Source organism: Seriola aureovittata, chromosome 10 (assembly GCF_021018895.1).
Source record: "Seriola aureovittata isolate HTS-2021-v1 ecotype China chromosome 10, ASM2101889v1, whole genome shotgun sequence".
NCBI lineage: Eukaryota > Metazoa > Chordata > Actinopteri > Carangiformes > Carangidae > Seriola > Seriola aureovittata.
The window spans coordinates 27,457,167-27,479,709 of NC_079373.1; the positions used below are offsets into that span (position 1 = coordinate 27,457,167).

A 22,543-nucleotide genomic window follows, 5' to 3' on the forward strand; every position below is an offset into this window, starting at 1 on the left:
AAACAGAAACAGAGTCATTTATTGATATCTTTATATATCGAGAAGCATGATGTACATACAAGTTACCACTGTGTGAAGGAATCCTTCCTGGTGACCACATTTTACACTTTAACCATGTCAGACTTACAACACGTGGTGATACAACTGTTCCTCATGGGACTACATCACATCCATACATGACGTGTGTGAAGATGAACTCAAACTAAACATTAACTCATGTTGTACAGTATATCCTTATTACCTCTGTCCCACTGAGAGACACTCACCAGTTTATAGTGAGTGACATGTGAGTGTGACACTGCATTTATGACTGGACTTCATTCAAACACTGGGCAACACATTTCACCCGAACGTTTACCACAACTGCTGCAACCAGACGATCCAGAAACAAAACAAGCTGAAGGCAGAAGAATAACAACTTTTTAATGAGTTTCACTTTAATCTTTATTGTTCAGTATCAAGTCTAAAAGAGAAGATATTTACATGACCTGAGGGGTCAGAGCAGATCCAGGACCAGAGGATTAGTACAATCCTAGTCACAGTGTGTCCGGCCCAGTTACAGTCAGAGCTGCTGGAGCTGTGGGACAGGAAGAGTCTGGTACGATCACATCCTCTGTCCTGTTTCCTGTCCCGTCCTCCTTCCTCTCGTTTCCTGTCCTCTGTGTTTTCTGCTGCTCTCGTCGTGTGTTTGTTTTCCTGTCCTGCTGTAAACTCAAGTGGGGAGGGAAAGGTGACAGTGTACCCCCCCCCCCGTGCATCACTATTGATAATGCAACATATTACATCACCGTCACTTGAATGTCTTATCTCTGCTTGGCCACACACCCATACACTCTCTCTCCTGCATCAGCTACAATACAATTATGAACTAGGTTTTAATTACACACCACTTTTAATTGTTGGCCGTGGTCAACTTCATCCACATCATCATCATCATCCACATCATCATCATCCACATCATCATCATCATCCACATCATCATCATCCACATCATCATCATCATCATCCACATCATCATCATCATCCACATCATCATCATCCACATCATCATCATCATCCACATCATCATCATCCACATCATCATCATCCACATCATTATCATCCACATCATCCACATCATCCACATCATCATCATCATCCACATCATCATCATCATCATCCGCATCATCATCATCATCAACAGAAAAGCTGAAACCAGGAAGATTCTCAATGAAGCTCTGAAGTAGAAGATGTGTCTTTTTTTTCTGTGATTTCAGGGCCAGTGAACGGACGTGTGATCGCCATGGACGTCAGATGATCATATCCTTGTGAGGTGTGGAAATATCCTCCTTAAACATCTCTATGAGCTGTGTACTGTGTTAATAAGTAGCCAGACTACAGTCACACACTTCCTGTTACACCTGTATACACCTGTCCTCTTCACCTCAGTATCTTTACCTCTCTCTCCCTCTGCTCCTCCCTCACAGTTTAAACCCGACACAGCTGATCTGTTGAACGATCACGACCTGACCAACTTCATTTTTATGTCCAGTTAAAGAAGTAGAGCCGCCTCCTCGTGGTCGTATCCCTCCGCCACTCAGACTAGTTCCAGGTCACTTCCTGTTTATCCAGAGTCAGAGACAATATGAACCATTGGTGTGAAAGTTTCTGTGAAGTCTTGAGTTATGGCTAAAAAAGCTTTTTGTGAGGTCACACTGACCTTGATCTTTGACCTTTGACCCCCAAAATCTAACCACTTCATCCTCAAGTCCAAGTGAACGTTTGCATTTCACAAATTTGAAGAAGTTCCATCGCAGTGTTACTGAGACGTCGTGTCCATGAGAACGAGACGGACGGACAACCTGAAAACAAAATGGCTGCCACTCCGACTGTCACACAGAGGAATAAAAAGTAGAAAAAAACACCAGGTGGACCCTGGACCCCCCCCCCCTCATTTTTTTATTCAAAAGGGAAAATTCACCAAAACATGAAGCGTCTGATACTGTGATTTACAGTCTGTTCCTGTGGGTTCCTCAGGTTCTGTAGGGTTCTGTCGGGTTCTCTTGTTTTGTTTTGTCTCCTCGTCGTTTGTTGTCTTGTCCATCTTGTCTTTTTGTCTCATTAGTCGTCTGTCATCATGTCGGGTTCAGTTCTCCGTCACGTCTGACTGTCGTTCCTCAGCTAGCTGTCGGGGAGGCAGATGACTCCTCCCCTCGGAGACTCCACCATGTCTGGTTGGCTGGAGAAGGGCCTGGGAGTCATCGACCCGCCCCCTACCAACACCCCATTGTCGTTCTCTGTCCCAGCATGCATCCTGCCCGACGCAGACAGCAGCCGGACGTCGGAGTGTGCGTTGGCCACTGTGTGGCGCCGCACCCCCCCCACCTTCTCCAGGTAAGCCTCGCCCTCCTGCTCCACCAGGGGGGCCAGAGACGACGAGTCCGAGGAGCTGTGATGCTGAGTGATGGTGATCTCTGGCTGGTCGCCTAGCAACAACCCCGACGACCGCAGATGACGGGACTCTGGAGGAAGAGGAGAGACAGGAAGTGAGTGATTCAACAGATTCATCATGCAGGTGATTTTACAGGGTTAAAGAACGACACTGTGCTGATGTGAGTTTGATTTTTTAAACTTTGACTCTTTCATTTGCCTTTTTTAATGAAGGGATTAAAATGTGTCTCTTCCTGCTGCTTCGTCTCAGGTGACCTGTGTCCGCTCATATATTAATATTATGTAAGAGATCAGAGAGTTCCTGAAGCGGCCTCCTGCAGGGAACCCTCAGTGCCGGTCTGCTTCGAGTCACAGCAGGGATTAGACTGTAATCAAATCAGGCTCTGGCAGCCGCCGTGACGTGGTGCGTTTAAGGCTCAGACCAAAGGTTTGCTGTTTGTTCGTGGAGCTGAATGAAGGAAGTTCACATTCCTCCTTAAAGAAAAGCTGCTGCGCTTCAGGAACCAAGCAACAGACGGATAAAAGGATTCAGTCTGTTACGCTGCAGCGGCAGGTTCCTGTTAGCATCTGTTAGCCACACTGCTAACGGTCAACGACACTGGACTTTTTCTGCTTTACATGTTTAAGTTATTCTGTTAATAATTTGTGAACTTTGTTAGCATCTGTCTTTTCGGAAAATTTCTTTTAGGTTAAACGAAGAAAATTAAAAGCTCCTTATTTTCCTCTTCTCCTGTGTTTTAATAGAATAATAAATCTATAATAAGAAGATTTATTTGTGGTTTTAAGAACCAAAACTCATCACAGTCTCTGCTGCCTCCTGCAGTGATATCAGCAGCTCGTGCAGCTTCATGTGCTGCAGGAACAATGAAAAGGAGAAACCAAGAGAAACAAGTCGTAACTTAGCAACCCCTCTGTGGAGTGTTGTCTGGTTGTTGGTTTGTCACAGTGACAGTGACTCTGACTGACACCCGCCAACAAACCTGTGCTCAAACCTGTCCTCTCTAATACTATCAGTAGTACCAGTAGTACCAGTAGTATCAGTAGTACTCACCTAAAAGCTGCTGGTTCCTGTTTTGCAGAACGTTGCTAAGATACGGAGACACGACGATCTCCACCAGACGCTCCAGCTGGTAATACTCCAGACTGGGTGCACCGGACTCATGGATACCCTGACACACAGAGACAGAGGGTGAACGCAGGGCAGGAGGAGGAGGAGTAGTAGTAGTAGTAGTAGTAGTAGTAGTAGTAGTAGTAGTAGTAGTAGTCTACAGTTAGACAGTGGACACAGGGGAGTCAGATGCAACAGAGGTTCCTGGGATTGGAACCAGGGACTCTGAGGTTCAGGGCTGAGACGTGGAGCAGCACAGAGATGAGAACTAGTCAGTGAGAGTTAATGTCGTTGCATCTTTCTGAAAGGTGACGACACTTTGCTTCGTCTTTGCCTCTGCAGAGGACGGGATGAGGGTTTAGACCCGGGTCAGACTCTGTTCAGGTTAGACTCACCACTGAAGGTTAAAGAACAGGGAGGCGAAGAAAACAATGAATCTCATTTATAACAACGAACAAACACAGTCGACTTTAATGAAACTGTCATTCAGGAGAAGCTGCTGATGCAGCAGGACAATGACCCGACACATCCCAGAAAGTCAGAGTCTAGACCTGAACCCAGTACAGCTGTACTTGTATTGTGTGTGTGTGTGTGTGTGTGTGTGTGTGTGTGTGTGTGTGTTTACCTGCAGCACCAGCAGCATCTGTGTGACAGGTGGGGGGACGGAGGCGGCGGCTCCTAGAGTTTCCTCCAGGTGCAGCTTCAACAGAACCAGGTCTCTGAAGGCCAGCAGAGCCATCTGTCTCACCGTGAGCTCCTGACCCTGCGCACACACACACACACACACACACACACACACACACAAACACACACACACACACACACACACACACACACACACACACACACAAACACACACACACACACACACACACACACACACACACAACACACACACACACACACACACACACACAAACACACACACACACACACACACACACACACACACACACACAAACACACACACACACACACACACACACACACACACACACACACACACACAAACACACACACACACACACACACACACACAGACACACACACACACACACACACACACACACACACACACACACACACACACACACACACACACACACACACCACACACACACACACACACACACACACACACACACACACACACACACACACACAAACACACACACACACACACACACACAGAGCAGGTTAATCCACTGACCTCTCCACTCAAATGATCCCAGTTGATTTAAAGATTTGAATCTGCACCTTTACTCCCTCTAGTAACCCCCCCCCACACACACACACACACACACACACACACACACACACACACTCACAAAGACAATTAGTGGCTCTGGAGGCACAGGACGTGTTTGAGCTACAGCTACTTTTTCTAACGACCTCGAACACATCACGAACACTTGGTGTCAGACTTGTGACGTTATTTTACGATGACATAAAAACAATGACAGAATATCGTTAATATGAACAAAACATCTAAAATCAAATGGTAAAAACTGTAAAAACGACTTTTTAAAATGAAATAAAAACATGAAGTGTTTTATATCTGTAAATAATCTCTTCCACTGTGAATCAAACATCTGATGTTACTTTTTTTAGAAAATGATTATTTGTGTGAGTGACAACACTGTCGAACCTAACGAGCCAACCTATGCCTGTTGATCCGTGTTGCTATGGAAACAAGATGCTTAAAAACATCTTGATGGGGGGGTCTAAAGTGGACCGTACCATTTCTGGACTTGCCTCCCCAACGCCCGTCAGTGGCTCTGCCCTCAAGTCTCAGCTCCCACAGGCACTGTAGCAGCAGCTAACGAGCTAACGAGCTAATGAGCTAACCGCTAACTGTTTAATACGCTTGACTTTGTGAGTCAAATATCTATTTTCTAACTTGTGTGTGTGTGTGTGTGTGTGTGTGTGTGTGTCTCTGTGTGTGTGTCTGTGTGTGTGTCTGTGTGTCAGTGTGTGTCTGTGTGTGTGTCTGTGTGTGTGTCTGTGTGTGTGTCAGTGTGTGTCTGTGTGTGTCAGTGTGTGTCTGTGTGTGTGTGTGTGTGTGTGTGTGTGTGTGTGTCTGTGTGTGTCAGTGTGTGTCTGTGTGTGTGTCGATGTGTGTGTGTGTGTGTGTGTGTGTGTGTGTGTGTGTGTGTGTCTGTGTGTGTCAGTGTGTGTCTGTGTGTGTGTCGATGTGTGTGTGTGTGTGTGTGTGTGTGTGTGTGTGTGTGTGTGTCAGTGTGTGTGTCTGTGTGTGTCAGTGTGTGTCTGTGTGTGTGTCGGTGTGTGTGTGTGTGTGTCTGTGTGTGTGTGTGTGTGTGTGTGTCTGTGTTACCTGGACGGGGTAGAAGATGGCCTGCAGGGTGGGGAGGGTCTCTGTGAAGAATCTGTCCCACATGTCCGCGAGCACAGCGAGCTGATCGTCACCTACAGGGACAGGAGGCAGGTGGTTACCATGGAAACACATTAACTAACAACACCACAGCGACACAACACGTGGTGATGCAGCAGAGAGGAAGTGAGTTTAATGTTGGTGTTGTTGTGTGAGTGTAAACAGCTGATCACATCAGACTGAAGGTTATTGATCCGTGATCAGAGCAGCTTTCAAACAGCAACAACACACACACCCACACACACACACACACACACACACACACACACACACACACACACACACACACACACACACACACACACACACACACACAGAACAACATTAGACATGGACAAAACACCCTCCACCAGGCAGGTTCATGTTTAACCAAAGGACCCGAATTTCAGAATAAAAGCCTGAGCTGTAATAAGAGTGAGTGTGATCAGGAACCAGAACACGACTGAAGGAGAGTCAGTGAACTGCTGAAACACACTTCCTGTTTGAAACATTAAAGCTCTGTTTAATTTTTAATTTCTCCTGCATCATCGTCAGTGAATCAGACTCAGAAACCACGAACCAGTCTCACCGGAGTGGAGGAGGATCTGGTCCAGGACTTCAGACAGACCTCGAGTCAGCAGCTGGTTCTGAAACACACACACACACACACACAGTAAATACATGAAGTCGTACACATCCAGTCAGTCTGTTCATCACCCCGGCTCACTGTACTTTGTGTAACCTTCATTATATTTCTGTATTTTATCATCATTATTATTATTATTATTATTATTGGTAAGAAATTACTCAGCCTGAAAACCTAAAAGCAAACTCACAATGAAACAGCTGACACTAAATATTAATAATAATAATAAAAACAAACAACAAAATACCTTCATTTATTATATTATTATTATTATTCTTTTCTAATTATCATTTCGCTTCTACGTCCAATTTGCAATTATAAAATACCAGCACCATAAAATACAAACTAACTTCAAGTAAAACTTTCATTTGTCCTTAAATCCATTTCTTTAAGCTTCTTCTACGACAGAGATCAACAGCTGTTGTTGAATCGTTGTTTATTATTGTTTAATAATAAACAAATATTATTGTTTGTTGGTACAAAGCTTCATTTACATGACGACAGTGAATACATCATCATCATAGTTTTCCTCTCTCTCTTTATTTATCTCACACACACACACACACACACACACACACACACACACATCCATGAACACTAAATGATATTAAACCCAATCAGGTCGTGTCCACCATGTTTCATTGTGCGTCACCTCAGGTGTTTCTGACCTGTTAGTGTTAATGAATCCCTCTGCACCAGAACCACCTGAGAATGACTTTCTCTGACAGCAGAGGAACCAGCTCAGGTAACCTATCAGCTGATTACCTCCTATAAACCTGATCGGTTTATAAGCTGTTGCCCACAGCGACACAGCTGTCAGCGTCTGTTACCCCGAGCAACTGCTGCTCGGGAGGAGAGAGAGAGACTCGGAAACCAAACAGTGATTTCAGCTGCCTCATTATCTGGAAGCACGTGTGTGTGTGTGTGTGTGTGTGTGTGTGTGTGTGTGTGTGTGTGTGTGTGTGTGTGTGTGGTGTGTGTGTGTGTGTGTGTGTTGTGTAAATGTGGTGTCAGAGAGAGAGATTAGCTTCCTGTGCAACAAATGAACAACAGACACACACTGAACCTGTGCACCACACAGACCTGAACCCCGGACTGTGTCAATGAGACAGAACAGAACCAGCAAATCAGATTCCTGCCGCCCCGAACCCTCACTACAGCACCAAATGTGGATTAATCCGCTGCTGAAAATAGTCCCCAACAGATGCTCCATTTCCTGTTTGTTTGATAAAAACTACAGTGAGCAGCTGTTTGAGGAAATGAAACTTAGAGTCACAGAGTCACAGTAACACTTTACATTAAAGCTCCTCCAGTGTAAAGGTCTGTGTCCATGTGTAGTGTGATTATAGATTATAGATCAGCTCTAGCTTCTATATTAATACTGTGAAAGTATCAAAGCCTCAGTCCACAGAGAAATGCACACAGCCTGTATTCAGAAACTGAGCCTTAAAACCAGCCGTCAGGACTTCTGGAACTTTGTGATGTCACAACAAAGTAAAACTACACTGAGATGGTTTTTATATCTTCTGATGGATCAACACTTCAAATAAAACACAGAAGAAGAAACATGGAGCTTTAAGTCTGAGTTTTTTTAATTTATGATCAATATATAAAGATGTAATTACAGGTTCTAATAGCTGCTTATAAACTACATTAGAGTGAGTAATAAACCATTTATTAAATGTCTGTATCCTGCTGTATAAAGGCTGAAGAGGGAACTTGATGTGACGTGTCATCATTTTGTCTCTACAGCTGCTGGATGACTGTGATGGAATGAGGTTCAGACGTTCATGTTCCCCTCAGGATGAACCGTAATAACTCTGCTGCTCCAAACAGGAAGAGCTGTAACGTGTGACCTCGAGGGCGGCTGAGGTCAAAGGTTAGATCGGTGAGGAAAGGACAGACGCTGCTCTGTCTCAGGATGACACGACACAGTCCAGACACGCTCTGACCAGGAAGAGGATGTCCGTCCACCTCGCCGCCGGAGCTCACGGCGAGTAACGACAGTGTAAGAGCTGCAGCTTCGCCACATTCAGATTTCAAAGTCAACCACGTGTTTCTGCTCATTAGCCGTGCAGCTAACGGGATGAAACAAGATGAAGATCTGTTCATGAAACGTAATGAATCATCTGAGAAAAGCACTTCCCTCTTTGTGATGGAGAAACACATGACACACATGATAACGAGGTTTAGACTAATTACAAAACATTCTGCTGTGTTGTGCGGCTCAGTAAGATCTGAACCTGAAGCGTGAGCAGAGTGTCGTGAGTTCTCATGTTCACGCCTCGAACAGGAGATTTATTTTACATCTAATGTCTTTGTCTACATCCTGTTTGATAACGAGCTGTTAATCAGGCAGGTATTGTTGTTTAGTTACTTGGTTTCTCTGTTTGATCTTTTATGTGTTAAGTATTTACTTGTTTCTGTTTCTGTTCTTATTTCACTTCTTGCTGGACGCCTGTAACTGAATTTGCGTCACTGATCTATTTCAACTAATCAGATTCGTTATTTTCTCACTCAGGCTTTAAATGGATCATGAAGTTATTGAATAAAAAGAGCCAGAGGCTCCTCGCGCTCGCTGCTCCGGTCAGCAGTTTCTGTCCAGTTCACTTGGACCAGCTGAGAACTGGTCTGGTCTGCAAGTCACCAGGTTCACGCCGTGTCACATGACCACGCAGACTGAAGTGTTCAAATCAATGTTCAGTCCTGGACTCAGATCTGAAACAAGTCCACACTTGTCTCCGAGCAGAGAGGACAGATAAACATCTTCACAGTCGACCGCCGGCTCAGCGTCACGCCATCGCCTCAGAGCGAAGGTTTCCGCTGCCGCTCTCCACGTGTGACGCGTCTGGATTCAGTTTTACACCGACACGTGCTGCTTCTCTCTCAGACCGGCTGCAGGTTTCCACGCCGCGCTCAGTCGGCGTGCGGGTGTGACATCACACAGCTGCACGTGTGAGTGTGAACGCAGCAGATCACGAGGATTCATGTTCTTCTCAGGGTCACATGACCGGGCCGCTCTCTGCTGGGGCCAGACCAATCCATCATTCGTCTGATGTTGGTTGTGAAAGGGAACATCTCTGCGTCGTGGTCACAGAGGAGGAGCGGCGCATTGAGGCGCCGACACCGTGTTTTAATGTCACGACTTTTACTGAACTGGATTTGTGACGGTTCATTCATTCTGCAAGTTGAGACGTGACATCACAGAAATGATTTGTGTTACAGCTGTGGGACAGTTGGTCCTGAGCTAACACGTTAGCAGCACATACATCCCTATCTCTATATGTTGTTGTTATATATGTTTAAATAAATAAATAAAAACACATCTGTTTTATCCAAAACATGTTTTTTAAATCCTCTCATTACTCTGCTCCTTTTAACTCTGTCCTCACATCTTTAATGGCGTATGTAAAGAGCTGTGTGTTGCCTTGTTGTTGACGTCATATATAAATAAAGTTTGTGTAACAGCAGCGTGGAGTCCTGCACAAAACTAAAAACTGTTGTGAGATTTATGATTTATGACGATTCAAACTTTTGCAGCTGGAATGTTTCTGTGCTCCGTCTGCTTATTTACATTCTGTTTTACTGAATGTAAGAAATAAGGAAAAGAATTACACACAAATATTCTATATAATTACTGTCAGTAAAAGACCTGGAGAGTAAAGCTGCAGCGTTTCCACTCTTATTTATCCACTCAGTAAATCTTCTTCAGAGCATCTTCTCAGTATATATATATATATATATATATATATATTATATATATCATATTATTATATCATTATTATAATGTTTGTTCTGATCATTTTAAAGATGAACATTAAGAAATATCTCCTCACAGATTAAACTAAAGTTTAACAGCAGCAAACACGACGAAGGAAGAAGATCAACCACATCAGCATCAACTGATGTTTCCTCTGATTATAGATCCAGATGTTGGTTTGTGTTTGTGTTTGTGTTTGAGAAGCAGCTGCTGAACGACACTCAGTCTCACCTTCAGGTTTTATTCAGTGAAAAGAGGAAGTGAAGAAGTGAACGTACCTGGAAGTAGTCGGTGATGAAGGAGCCCATCTCTGTTTTTAGGAGCCACCTGCAAAGACACAGAGGAGGTCAGGAAGGAAGGAGGAGTGAGTCACACACACACACACACACACACACACACACACACACACACACACACACACACACACACACACACACACACACACACACACACACAGTTATCAGTGAGATCGTTCTCAGCCGTTATCCAGATGACATCAGTTACACGTCCTGTTCTGTGTGTTTAGTTCCTTCACTGTTGTTCTGTCTCTGAGCTGTAACTCATGATTATCTTCATTATTGATTCATTTGCTAATTATAATTATAAATAATCCTCTTTCCAATGAAACGTCAGTAACAGAGAGAAGGTCACTAATTTCCCAATAAATAATCAATGGATTCTTTATTTAAAAATCAACAGTTTTTCTTTTGTTTGTCACTCGACTCCTGAAAAGTATAAAACTTGACTTCTCCTTGTTTCATCATCAGCTCATCGACACCTCAAGAGAAACGGAGAAAAGGATTTTGTCACCTGATGCTCTCGTTAAGCGTGAACAGCTCGTTAGTCTGCAGAGCTCCGCCCTGGAACACCTTGACCACAGCTGATTGGACGCTGAGGGACACACAGACAAACACAGGTGAGGTGAACAGGTGGTGTGTGATGTCGGCTCGTGTCCTCGCAGGGAGACAAACTGAGACCTGAGTCCTTGTTGTGGCAACATGAGAACAGAAACTATCTATTACAGTCGTCTCCCATAATTCACTGCTGCAGTCGGACACGACCACGGCGAGTGGGGTCGGCGGCGGCGGTGCCCGTATGTGACTCAGCTGGTTGACAGGACGTGACCTCGGCTGCCACTTCCACTTCCTACCAAACATCCTGCTCAGAGCTGCGGACAGCAGGAAACAGGCCGCAGACTCAGAGCTGAAATAACCTCAACACACACACACACTCACACACACACTCACACACACACACAGACACACACACTCACACACACACAGTCACAGACTCACACACACACTCACACACACACAGACACACACACTCACACACACACACTCACACACACACTCACACACAGACACACACACACACACACACACACTCACACACACACACTCACACACACACACACACAGACACACACACTCACACACACACGCACACACACTCACAACACACACACTCACACACACACACACACAGACACACACACTCACACACACACAGTCACAGACTCACACACACACTCACACACACACAGACACACACACTCACACACACACACTCACACACACACTCACACACAGACACACACACTCACACACACACACACAGACTCACACACTCACACACACTCACACACACTCACACACACTCACACACACACTCACACACACACACACTCACACACACACACACACACACACACACACAGACTCACACACTCACACACACACTCACACACTCACACACACACACACTCACACACTCACACACACACTCACACACACACTCACACACTCACACACACACTCACACGCTCACACACACACACACACACACTCACACACACACTCACACACACACTCACACTCACACACACACACTCACACTCACACACACACACTCACACACACACTCACACACACACACACTCACACTCACACACACACACACACTCACACTCACACACACACACACACTCACACACACACTGAGCTGAACACATCAGGTTGATAAAGACTGTTGTTTAAGTGTGTGTGTGTGTGTGTGTGTGTGTGTGTGTGTGTGTGACAACTTATGTTTGTCATTTGATATTCTTTGTTTGCACACATGATCGATATGATTTATTGGTACCACGTTACGATCAGACGAGCCTTATAAAGGATTTATAAATGGTTCATACTGAGGTTATTAATTTGGTTATTAACACTTTATAAATCATCAATAAAAAACAAGTTGTGACACAGACTGACCTTCAACACCTGATCTGAGGTCTGGAAAATATGAGCAAGCACTTCTCCCTCTTTCTTAAGCCAATGTTTGGACCCATAACACAACAACACACACACACACACACACACACACACACACACACACACACACACACACACACACACACACACACACACACACACACACACGATAATATCTGTACTTGTGTCTGAGGGGTTTTGGACTCTAGACACTGAATCATGAAGCTGATTTCAGTTTTTTTATTCAGTCTTCACTCGACAGCAGAGACATTATGAACCGGGGACGTGGACGTTGTTGGACACTGATTTGATCCCTACGTCAGCAGGTCACTCTGGACTCACCGTGAGTTAGTTCACCTTCAGTTAAAGCTCCTCCAGTGTAAAGGTGTGTGTCCATGTGTAGTGTGATTATAGATTATAGATCAGCTCTAGCTTCTATATTAATACTGTGAAAGTATCAAAGCCTCAGTCCACAGAGAAATGCACACAGCCTGTATTCAGAAACTGAGCCTTAAAACCAGCCGTCAGGACTTCTGGAACTTTGTGATGTCACAACAAAGCAGTCACCAAGCCCCGCCCACCTGGACCCACCATCCAGACCTTGCAGGATTTGGTTTCACTGAGTGTTTTTACCTGAAATCTGCTGTATTTTTATTGGATCACTCAGAAAACAGTCAGCCAATCAGAAGAGAGGCTCAGAGTCTCCTCTCTTCTGATTGGCTCACAGACCTGTTGTTACTAGAGCTGCAGAGAGAAGCCTGAGAGAGGAGATGTGAAACTACACTGAGATGGATTTTAACTCGAGGTGAACTAACTTCCTCTTCAGTCAGTCTAACGAAGCTGATGCTGATTGGCAGCTGCTCTTTGACAAACTAAATTTTTAACTTTTGTTGTTGTTATATTTAAATATCTATTGTACATATTACTATACTATTAAGTAGTAGTATGTAGTATTAAGTACTTGATATTGTCATTTTGCATGTTTCTTTCTTGTCCTGTCGACTTGCTACTTTCCTCACTGTGCGACTAATCTCATCAATCTCATCTTAAATTTTAAAATCATCAAATCTTTAAAATGTGGTTATTTTATGTAACAGTTTCCTGTGACTTATTTGGCTCACAAACGTTTGTGTTCAGATATATTTAGTGTGACAGGTGAGGGCGGGTCTTCAGGGCTCAGGTGAGTTGAGGATCGATACAAGGAGGAAATGTAGGAAACCACAAGACGCACGGAGGGAACGAGGCTCGCCACCGTATGAAATGACGGTATTTTACAGACGTGACACTTTGGACATGCTGACCTGTTCCACACGCTGGTGTTGGAGATCTGTAGAGAAGGCGAGCTGGCGTGGAACCGGGCGAGGTCCGACAGAACCGGAGAACTCATAAACCGGGGCCTGGGACGCCGGAAAGATCCCATCATGCACTCTGTCTGCTGTGGAGGGAGGAAGCAAAGTGAAAGTGCATCATCAGCACGTTGTGTCAGAAAACTGCATCGATGTAAAAACGCTGTGAATCTGGACCCACGTGTTCAGCTCAGCATGTTCTGCACTTTCCCGCCTCACACAACAGATACGCCTCCGTTTTATCAAATGTAGAGCTGCGAGCTGATTGGCCCGCCGAGCGATTAGTCGATTGTTACAAACTATTTTGATAATCAATTGATTGTTTCAAACCTTTTTTTCTCCATGTTTGAACTTTTCATAGATTAAAACAACTGATCGATTAACTGAGAAAACATTTAGCAGATTAATCAACATCAAAAATAATCACTCATCAAAAGAACGGATCCACACCGTGTCAGGAGACGATCACATCCACAGCCATGCTAACAGCTCTGTGAGGCTAAACATCTACATGCTAACAAGCTAATGTTTTGCAGGTGTAATATTCACCATCTTAGTTTAGCCTGTTAGCATGCTAACATTAGCTAACTAGCGGTAAAATGAGCGCACAGCTGAGGCTGATGGGAACATGTTTGGTTCTGCAGGTACCTGGTCATAAACCAAAGAACTGGACACGTTCAAATGTGACCTGATGGTGGCGCTAGAGTTCATCCTCTGGGGAACATGAACATTTGTTGAGCCATATCAGTCTGGGACAAAGTGGAGGAGCAACAGACAGACAGGTAGGGAGACAGACAGGTAGACAGACAGATGGTAAAGAGCTCCTGACTTCACTTCTGTGCAGGTTTAACTTCCTGTTGACGGTGGTCGGGGGCGGGGCCGAGCAGCTTCAGCAGCATCTGATTTGTTTAGAAACGCAGAAACATCAGTTTCCCTCGAACCACAGCTTCCTGTGTGACGGCGCGGCGCCGAGACCAGGCCGTTTGTTTACAGCGCAGAGAGGTCTCACTGCGCCTCGCTTTCCAGAGACCACAGGCGCAGACGGCCTGGCGCTCTGCTCTCAGCTCTGGTGACAGTTTCCACTCTGCAGCGCCACAGAGTCGCTTCTGTACGTGTCACTTCTGTCTGCAACCATCTGACCCAGAGTCACTTCTTTATATTTAGTCTCTTGTTTCTCTAAAACCGACACAACCTCAGATTTATTTCTGTCAGTGTGGGAGGTTTCAGACCGTTTCACTTTTTCTGACTGTGTTTCTGTGACTGAGAAAATGCTGAATGATTCCTCCTGAATGAGGCTCAGTCTCAGTTTGTGCAGTAAAACTAGAAGTGGTCACGACTGCAGGGTGATGAGAGGCTCGTTGATCAGATGACTCAGCTCTAAATGTGTGAGGAAGTTAAAGGAAGCGGAGCCTCAGACGCAGCGACAGTAAACCCAGGAGGAGAAAGTACAGGGGGGTTATTAGGACTAGAAACACCGTGGCTCTCCGCCCACAGGTTACTGTAACAGCTTCACACCTTCGCTGCAGCTTCAGCCACAAACTCCAACATCAAAGGCGTCTCAGGCATTTACAGAAACATTTTTACAGCTGCTGAAAAAGGAGACGCCTCTGAGCTGCAGCTGAAGAAAAGATCAACAGTTTCCACAGAGATCAGTTTGTCGACGGCTCCTCTCCTTTTTCTTCTCGTCTCTGTTCATGCAACAAGTTTCTAACATTTTCTACAGACGCATTTTCACCATTTAGCTGAAGTTTGTCTTGGAACAATACTCACATGCCCGTATGCACATTATTATGTTTTCTGTCTTTATTGTGAAAGAGACAGAGAGACAGAGACAGGACTGAGTCTAAGTGGTAGTCGCTCTACCAGGTGACTATACATATATACATATATATATACATATATATATATATATATATATATATATATATATATATATATATATATATATATATATATATATATATATATATATATATATATATATATATATATATATATATATATATATATATATATATAACAGGATTTTCTGGGTGTTATCGCCCCTCCTGTTTGTAGGAAGATCTCCTCCTAAAGTTTCTCCAATGTGGGAGAGGGAGGACAAAATCCAGAGTCCTCATCAGGCCCAAAATTCAATATCTCGACAGTCCAGCCCAAATATCACGATATACAACATATTATATTGCGATATTTCATGTGTTTTCATAATATATATAAATATATAATTATTATTATTATTATCATTATTATTATTATTATTATTATACAAGTGCAGTTCAAAGTTTTATTTGTCACATGCCGAGGTTTAATGTACAGTGAGCAAGGCAGTGAGATGAGGGTCGAACTCAGCAGGAGATCAATATTAGATATTAAAAATAAAATATGGAGGGAAATATTGTGATATTCGATATCATTGAATCGGCCCTAGTCTGGTTCTGTTTAAATATATTCCCCAATCAAGTATCATCCAAAGTCTTTTCAGAATAAAATGAACTCCACCATGAGCCAATGATAAGTAACTGGTTCTGCAGCCAGAGAACAGGAAAAGAGAATAAGATGATAACCGAATGATATACTTCATTTCTTATCTTTAATTCATTTATATGTAATTTATCTTTTATTGTTTGTTTGTTTTTTTCTTTTCATTGTTTAAATATTTGTACTTGTTTATATCACTCAATTTATTTTGATTCTTGTCTATAATCACTTCAACTTATTTGTATAACTCAATAATCAAAGTTATGTTTTTGATTCTGAAGCTCAACAATCTGGAGAAGAACCTGGTCACATTTAACCTGCGGAGACCAGAACCAGGCCGGATCAGAGTCCTGCTCCTCCTTCAGGACGCCCAGGTGGCTGATGGGATCTCACAGCGCGGTGTGTGTGTCCCACAGACCCTCGCTATGCCGTCCCCTCTGATCACGGCCAATGGGAGGCCTCATGCTGAGCGTCAACACAAACACACTATTGTTCATCAGGCTGCGTCCTGCCAACAGCAGAGGAGGTCAATAAATACTGATTCCTCTCTCGCCTGAGAGAACGTCAGACACGAGGAAGAACCCGACTCCTCGTCTGCAGCAGAGGAGAGAAACTAGAAGAGCAGACGAACATTATCACAACATTTATTACATTTCTTATATCATAAAACCTCTGTGGAGGAATAACAGCATGGCAGCTTTAATCAACCAGACTTTCTAACAGTAAATCCACTGGTAGTTTCAGTGGGACGAGTTCTGACATGTTGGTGCAACACCAGGATTCATTCAGTCATCTTCCACAGCCAGAGAATCCTTTATCATCTCATTCAGGTTCTGTGTTCAGTCTGTTCCCGCTCTCTGACACTACAGAGAAACTAGAGCCACCTCCTCGTGGTCGTATCCCTCCGCCACTCACACTAGTTCCAGGTCACTTCCTGTTTTTATCCAGAGTCACTGAAAAAATATGAACCATTGATGCCAAATCTGAAGAAGTTTCATCAAGGTGTCACTGAGATATCGTGTCTGTGAGAGAGACGGACGAGTGATAACTCACTCACACGGCTCATAACAAACATGGCCGACCGGCCTCAACGTTCCCGAGTCAATGAAACAACTGCAAAATGTCACATTTACAGGGGGGGGGGGGGGGGGGGGGGTTAGCAGCTCAGCTGATCGTGGGAGGGTGAGACCAGATCTGACATACTTCAAAAGGGCTGTGTGTGTGTGTGTGTGTGTGTGTGTGTGTCCTGTGATCACTACATGTGGTCAACTGTGCACACATGGTCTCATTCCCACACACAACCTGTAGTCTCTGACAGGGTCTGAACACACACACACACACACACACACACACACACACACACACACACAGAGCGTCTGTCACGTGCTAATTTGAGTCAAAGATTCAATCAGGAAGAAAAAACGACCATTGCTGCAAAAGTGGGCGTCAGGCGTCACAGTGCGTGTAAGCGTCACCATGGTAACCCATCTGGTACACACCGAAAACCAGTCATCACAAAAAAGGTCACCCCTCCATCTGACTTCATCCCACACACCTTCACATCCCAGTGTGTGAGGAAGAGTCCGGTCCAGCTTCATCTTCCTCCACACACGCACGCACGCACGCACACACGCACGCACACACACACACACACACACACACACGTTCGACATCAGAGGCACCAAGTCACTTTTACATGAGCTTCACAAATCTCTCATGTAACAACTAGAATTATCTTTCACACCAACATCGAGATATTCAGCAAAATTAAAAAGTTGTGTGAAGTCGCATCATCAGTTAAACTGTAAAAACATTTCCTGGTTATAAAACTGTAGAAAATCTACATGTGCAAAACAGCTGAGAAGGAATAATAAATAAAACCTGAACCACTGACAACAAGTAACCACTGCCTCCACAACAGTTAGCTCAAATGTACATCCTGTTTATCCACAGTCAGAGTAATGGCCAAAAGGTGTTTTCGTAGGTCACCGTGACCTTGACCTTTGAACTTTGACCACCAAAGTCTAATCAGTTCATCATTGAGTCAAGGTGAGCGTTTTTACCATAGTTGAAGAAATTCCCTCGAGGTGTTACTGAGATATTGTGTTCACAAAGCTTGAACCGCGTTTTGTGAGGTCACTGCACCCTGACCTTTGACCCCTAAAATTAAATCAGTTCTTCCTTGAGTCCAAGTGAATGTTTCTGCCAAATCTGAAGGGATTCTCTTGTTGAGTTCACAAGTCCAAAATCACGTTTTGTGAGGTTATTGTGACGATGACCTCTGACCTTTGACCTTCAGCCACCAAAATCGACTCATTGTGTATTTGAGTCAAGGTGAGCGTTTTCACCAAATTTGAAGAAATTACAGAGCTATTGAGTTCAAAAGGCCCAAATCGTGTTTTGTGAGGTCGCCGTGACCTTTCCTCCGCCGCCAACTGTCAGAGCAGCCATTTTGTTTTCAGGTTACCTGTCCATCCGTCTCATTCTCGTGGACACGGTATCTCAAAAACAGCTTCTTCAAATTTGGCCCAAACATTCATCAGGACTCAAGGATGAACTGATTTTTGGGGGACAAAGGTCAAAGGTCAAGGGTTTCCTCCAAAAACAACGACTCCACCTCAGAAACACACGTACTCTGTTGTAACGTCGAGCTCCACCCTGCGTGTCACCTGATGACCACGACGTCACGTCAGACTTCGCGCAGCTGACACTTCAGGCTGGAGCGACTCGCCGCAGTCGCACGACCACGACTCAGACTAAAGTTAGACAGGAAGCTGGAACAGATCCAGGGGCCGGAGAACAGAAAGAGCAGACTGAGCCGTGCTTCAGTTTCCTGTGATCAGCTGTGTGTTGGTGTTTGTGTGCGTTAGCATGTGGGCTAATCCTATAACAGAATCCCCCTGTCATGAGAAAGTACTCAGAGAGACTAATGGAATTACAGGCAGAGCTGCAGAGCACAGAGCTGCTTCTGAGCGTCTGAGTCACAAAACCCTCATCACTCATCCCCCTGACAGAAAACACACGGGAGTCAGTGAGGTTCAACCTCTGGGGAACATGAGTCCATCTCAGCGACCACACCCCAAAGAGACAGAGGAATACAACCACAACACACAGGCCACGCCCACACCGATACCGTTTCATTTTAAAACGGAAACGATCTAAATACTAACTAACTAAATGAGACCATCGCCTACACTGAGCATGTGCAAGCCGGTGTGACCCCAGAGTTTTCAAACTAAAACAGGCACAGAACTTCTGCCGCTCAGCTCTCTGTGATTTTAACCCACAAACCTAGAAAGTCCAAACGTCTGAGAAGATGCAGCAAGCAAATGTTTTTAGTTTTACTTGTTGCTGTTACAGATTTTCTCTCAAACCAAGTCCACAAGTCGTTTCAGGTGCTGTAAACCGTGTGAGCGTTTTAAAAATAGCATCAAGGAGAAAACGAGCAGCTTGTTGTGCAAACGAGGGATTAAACCTGTTACTGAGGCCGAGAGTAAAGTGGACTGTGGAGACGAGGGAACATGTTCAGTTTATGAAAACCTGCTGAAACTAAAGTGACTGGTTCATTCATACGATCATTTAATGATTCTCATTAAAGCAGCTGCTTCAAATCTCCTGTAAACCTTCATTACAGTTACCCACTCCCTCTTCTGTCCGACTGTATCTACATAATTAGAGGAAATTGTTTTTCCAGTCTATAAAATGTGACTCACTTCTTACTCAGACTCAAACCGTCCCGTTGCTGCTTTACTCTTTGTTTTCTGCTCATGAGCAGGACCGGGTCTGTGGTGTCGGGTCTCTGTATGTGGAGCTGGTCTTTGATGGATGGCTGGCTGCAGACTGCGGCGGCGGCGGCGGCGGCTCTGGACAGAAGCCTTCGCTCTCTGACTCTAACCAAAACATCGCCACACAGTAAACTGTCCCGAGGCTGCTGGGAACATCTGGCTGTGACGTCACGCTGTCGACATGTGGTTACCAACAGGAACGAGTAACAGACACCAAAACACCAAAACCACAGAGTGGTGCCAGAACGAAGGGAACATCACCAACAGCTGTAGAGTCACCTGCCTGCAGACACGGAGCAGGGCACAACAACTTCCTGATCTACCTGTTAATCTGTCGACCTCAACTACCTGTTGGTGGATCGTCCTGCTACAAGTATGGAGGGCCATCTAATCAATATTAAATAAATAAATAAATAAAACTGTGAAGTAAATCCCCAAATAATATATAATAAAAAATAATTCATAATAATTAGGTATCATATGTAGGAGTATATAGGTAAATGTAAATATATAAGTCAGTAAATAAATACATATACAAATGAATGAACAAATAAATAAATTAAAAATGAGGTAATACATGTAGAAATATATAAATAAATGTGAATATAAATATATAAGTGAGTCTATAAATAAATAGATATACAAATTGATAAATAAATAAGTAAATAAATAAATAGCTTTTATTTATTTCATGAGACTTTATTTTATAATTCCACATCTATTCATTTCTGAAGACTGTTGAATTTGGATGAACTGATGAAAATAAATGTGGCATTTGGAAATTAAAAGTCTTCAGAAATAAATAAATGTGGAATTATAAAATAAGTGTCCCCTGAAATTTATAAAAATGTAATTTTTAAAATAAATTATTTGTTTACTTTTTTATTCATTAATTTGTCTATTCTTTTATAAAGTTATTTATTTATTTATTGACTCACTTATTTATTTATAATTCGTTTATTTATATATTTCTACATTTCAAACAGTTATTTACATTATTTATTTATTTCAAGATTTATTTCATAGCTCTATTTATTCATTTATGTATTTATTTAATAATGATTTAGATGGAATCCCATGTACAAGATCTCAGGTAACTGTAAATGTGTTCACGAGCATAAACCTTCCCGTTGGTCAGTCTGCAGACTCAAAAACTAACCCACCTGTGTGTCTGTGATCTGTTTACCTGTGCAGCATGACTGTGAACTACCTGCAGGTCAGGTACAGATTTGTCTACCTGAGTTTCATGATGTCTGCAGGGTTGAACATTCCTCCCGTGTTGGTTTTAAATGACACACAGGTGAAGGTATTTCACTTTCCACAGTTTTCAAACGCCCACAGGTTTTTACAGTCAGTGTGTTTGTGCGGGTAAATAACACGGGGCCATGTGAAACTCACACCTGCTGTTGTTGTGCAGCGTGAACATCCTGACAGGATGTGAAGCCTCGTGGCGGGTAAACTCACCTGCGTACAGTCGCTTCCCCGCTGTGTCTCTGTCGGCGGATAAAAGCGTCCTCGGTTCTCACGGAGACGATGAAAAGCTCAGCGGCTCCTCCTCCTCCTCCTCAGCGGCGCCTCCGGCTCTCTGTCCCCGCACATCGCCACACTTTCGGCGGGAACAAACTCAAAGTGAAGCTCGGTGTCTGTGAGATAGAGAGACAGAGAACTATAGAGAGAGAGAGAGAGAGAGAGAGAGCACTTCCTCCAGTAAAACTCAAACACAGAAACTGAAGTGAGAACAACTGCCGCTTCTCTTTATTCAACGGTCCGCAGCTAACAAGCTAAACAAGCTAACTACCCACACTTCCGGTTCTAACCTTCACAGTAAAACTCGAGCTTGATAGACTGCACTAAAGAACTGTGACTGATACTGTCTGCATGGAAGGGTCTAATTTAGTTTATTAGGTTCGTTTAGTTCATTTGTTTTGTTTATTAGTTTAGTTTAGTTTAGTTTAGTTTAGTTTAGTTTAGTTTAGTTTAGTTTAGTTTATTTGTTTTGTTTTGTTTTGTTTTGTTTTGTTTTGTCAATACAGACAGTTTTCAATTAATACAACTGCAGTTAATTAATTGCAATTACCTGCGGTTGTGGAAATGAATACTGTGCAAAATACCCCAGATCCAGAGATGTAGTTTCCCAAATACTTCAAAATATGATCCCATATATATGATGAAATCTGGACTGGACGTGCTCCAATCACAATTATTCACTCCTGAGGAACAGAGGCTTCCATTCAGTTTAAACAAATAATGATTCATCATTGTTCATTTTAGTAGCAGTAGTTCCAGTTGTTGTTATAGACATTATTACTTATTATAATGTGATACACTTTCTCACAGTGATACATATGACATGTAAAT

General features: G+C 43.6%; 1 protein-coding gene across 1 annotated transcript; it reads right to left on the reverse strand.

Moving 5' to 3' along the window:
* prr5l (proline rich 5 like) lies at positions 1 to 21,941 on the reverse strand. The gene is made up of 9 exons (XM_056387526.1): positions 21,650 to 21,941; positions 13,878 to 14,011; positions 11,126 to 11,206; positions 10,594 to 10,642; positions 6,499 to 6,556; positions 5,874 to 5,965; positions 4,164 to 4,301; positions 3,482 to 3,599; positions 1 to 2,501 (listed from the first exon to the last, which is right to left on the reverse strand). The coding sequence occupies exons 2-9, from the start codon at positions 13,997 to 13,999 to the stop codon at positions 2,161 to 2,163; spliced, it is 999 nt and encodes a 332-aa protein (XP_056243501.1). The 5' UTR covers positions 14,000 to 14,011; positions 21,650 to 21,941; the 3' UTR covers positions 1 to 2,160.
* Between the last annotated feature and the right edge of the window lie 602 nt (positions 21,942 to 22,543).

Excerpts from the sequence above, each read along its gene's own strand:
- prr5l (XM_056387526.1), bottom strand. The coding sequence starts at position 13,999 with ATGATGGGATCTTTCCGGCGTCCCAGGCCCCGGTTTATGAGTTCTCCG. Across the intron at positions 5,966-6,498 it reads CCAGATCCTCCTCCACTCCG|GTGACGATCAGCTCGCTGTG; the intron begins GTGAGACTGGTT and ends CTGTCCCTGTAG. Across the intron at positions 3,600-4,163 it reads AGATGCTGCTGGTGCTGCAG|GGTATCCATGAGTCCGGTGC; the intron begins GTAAACACACAC and ends TCTGTGTGTCAG.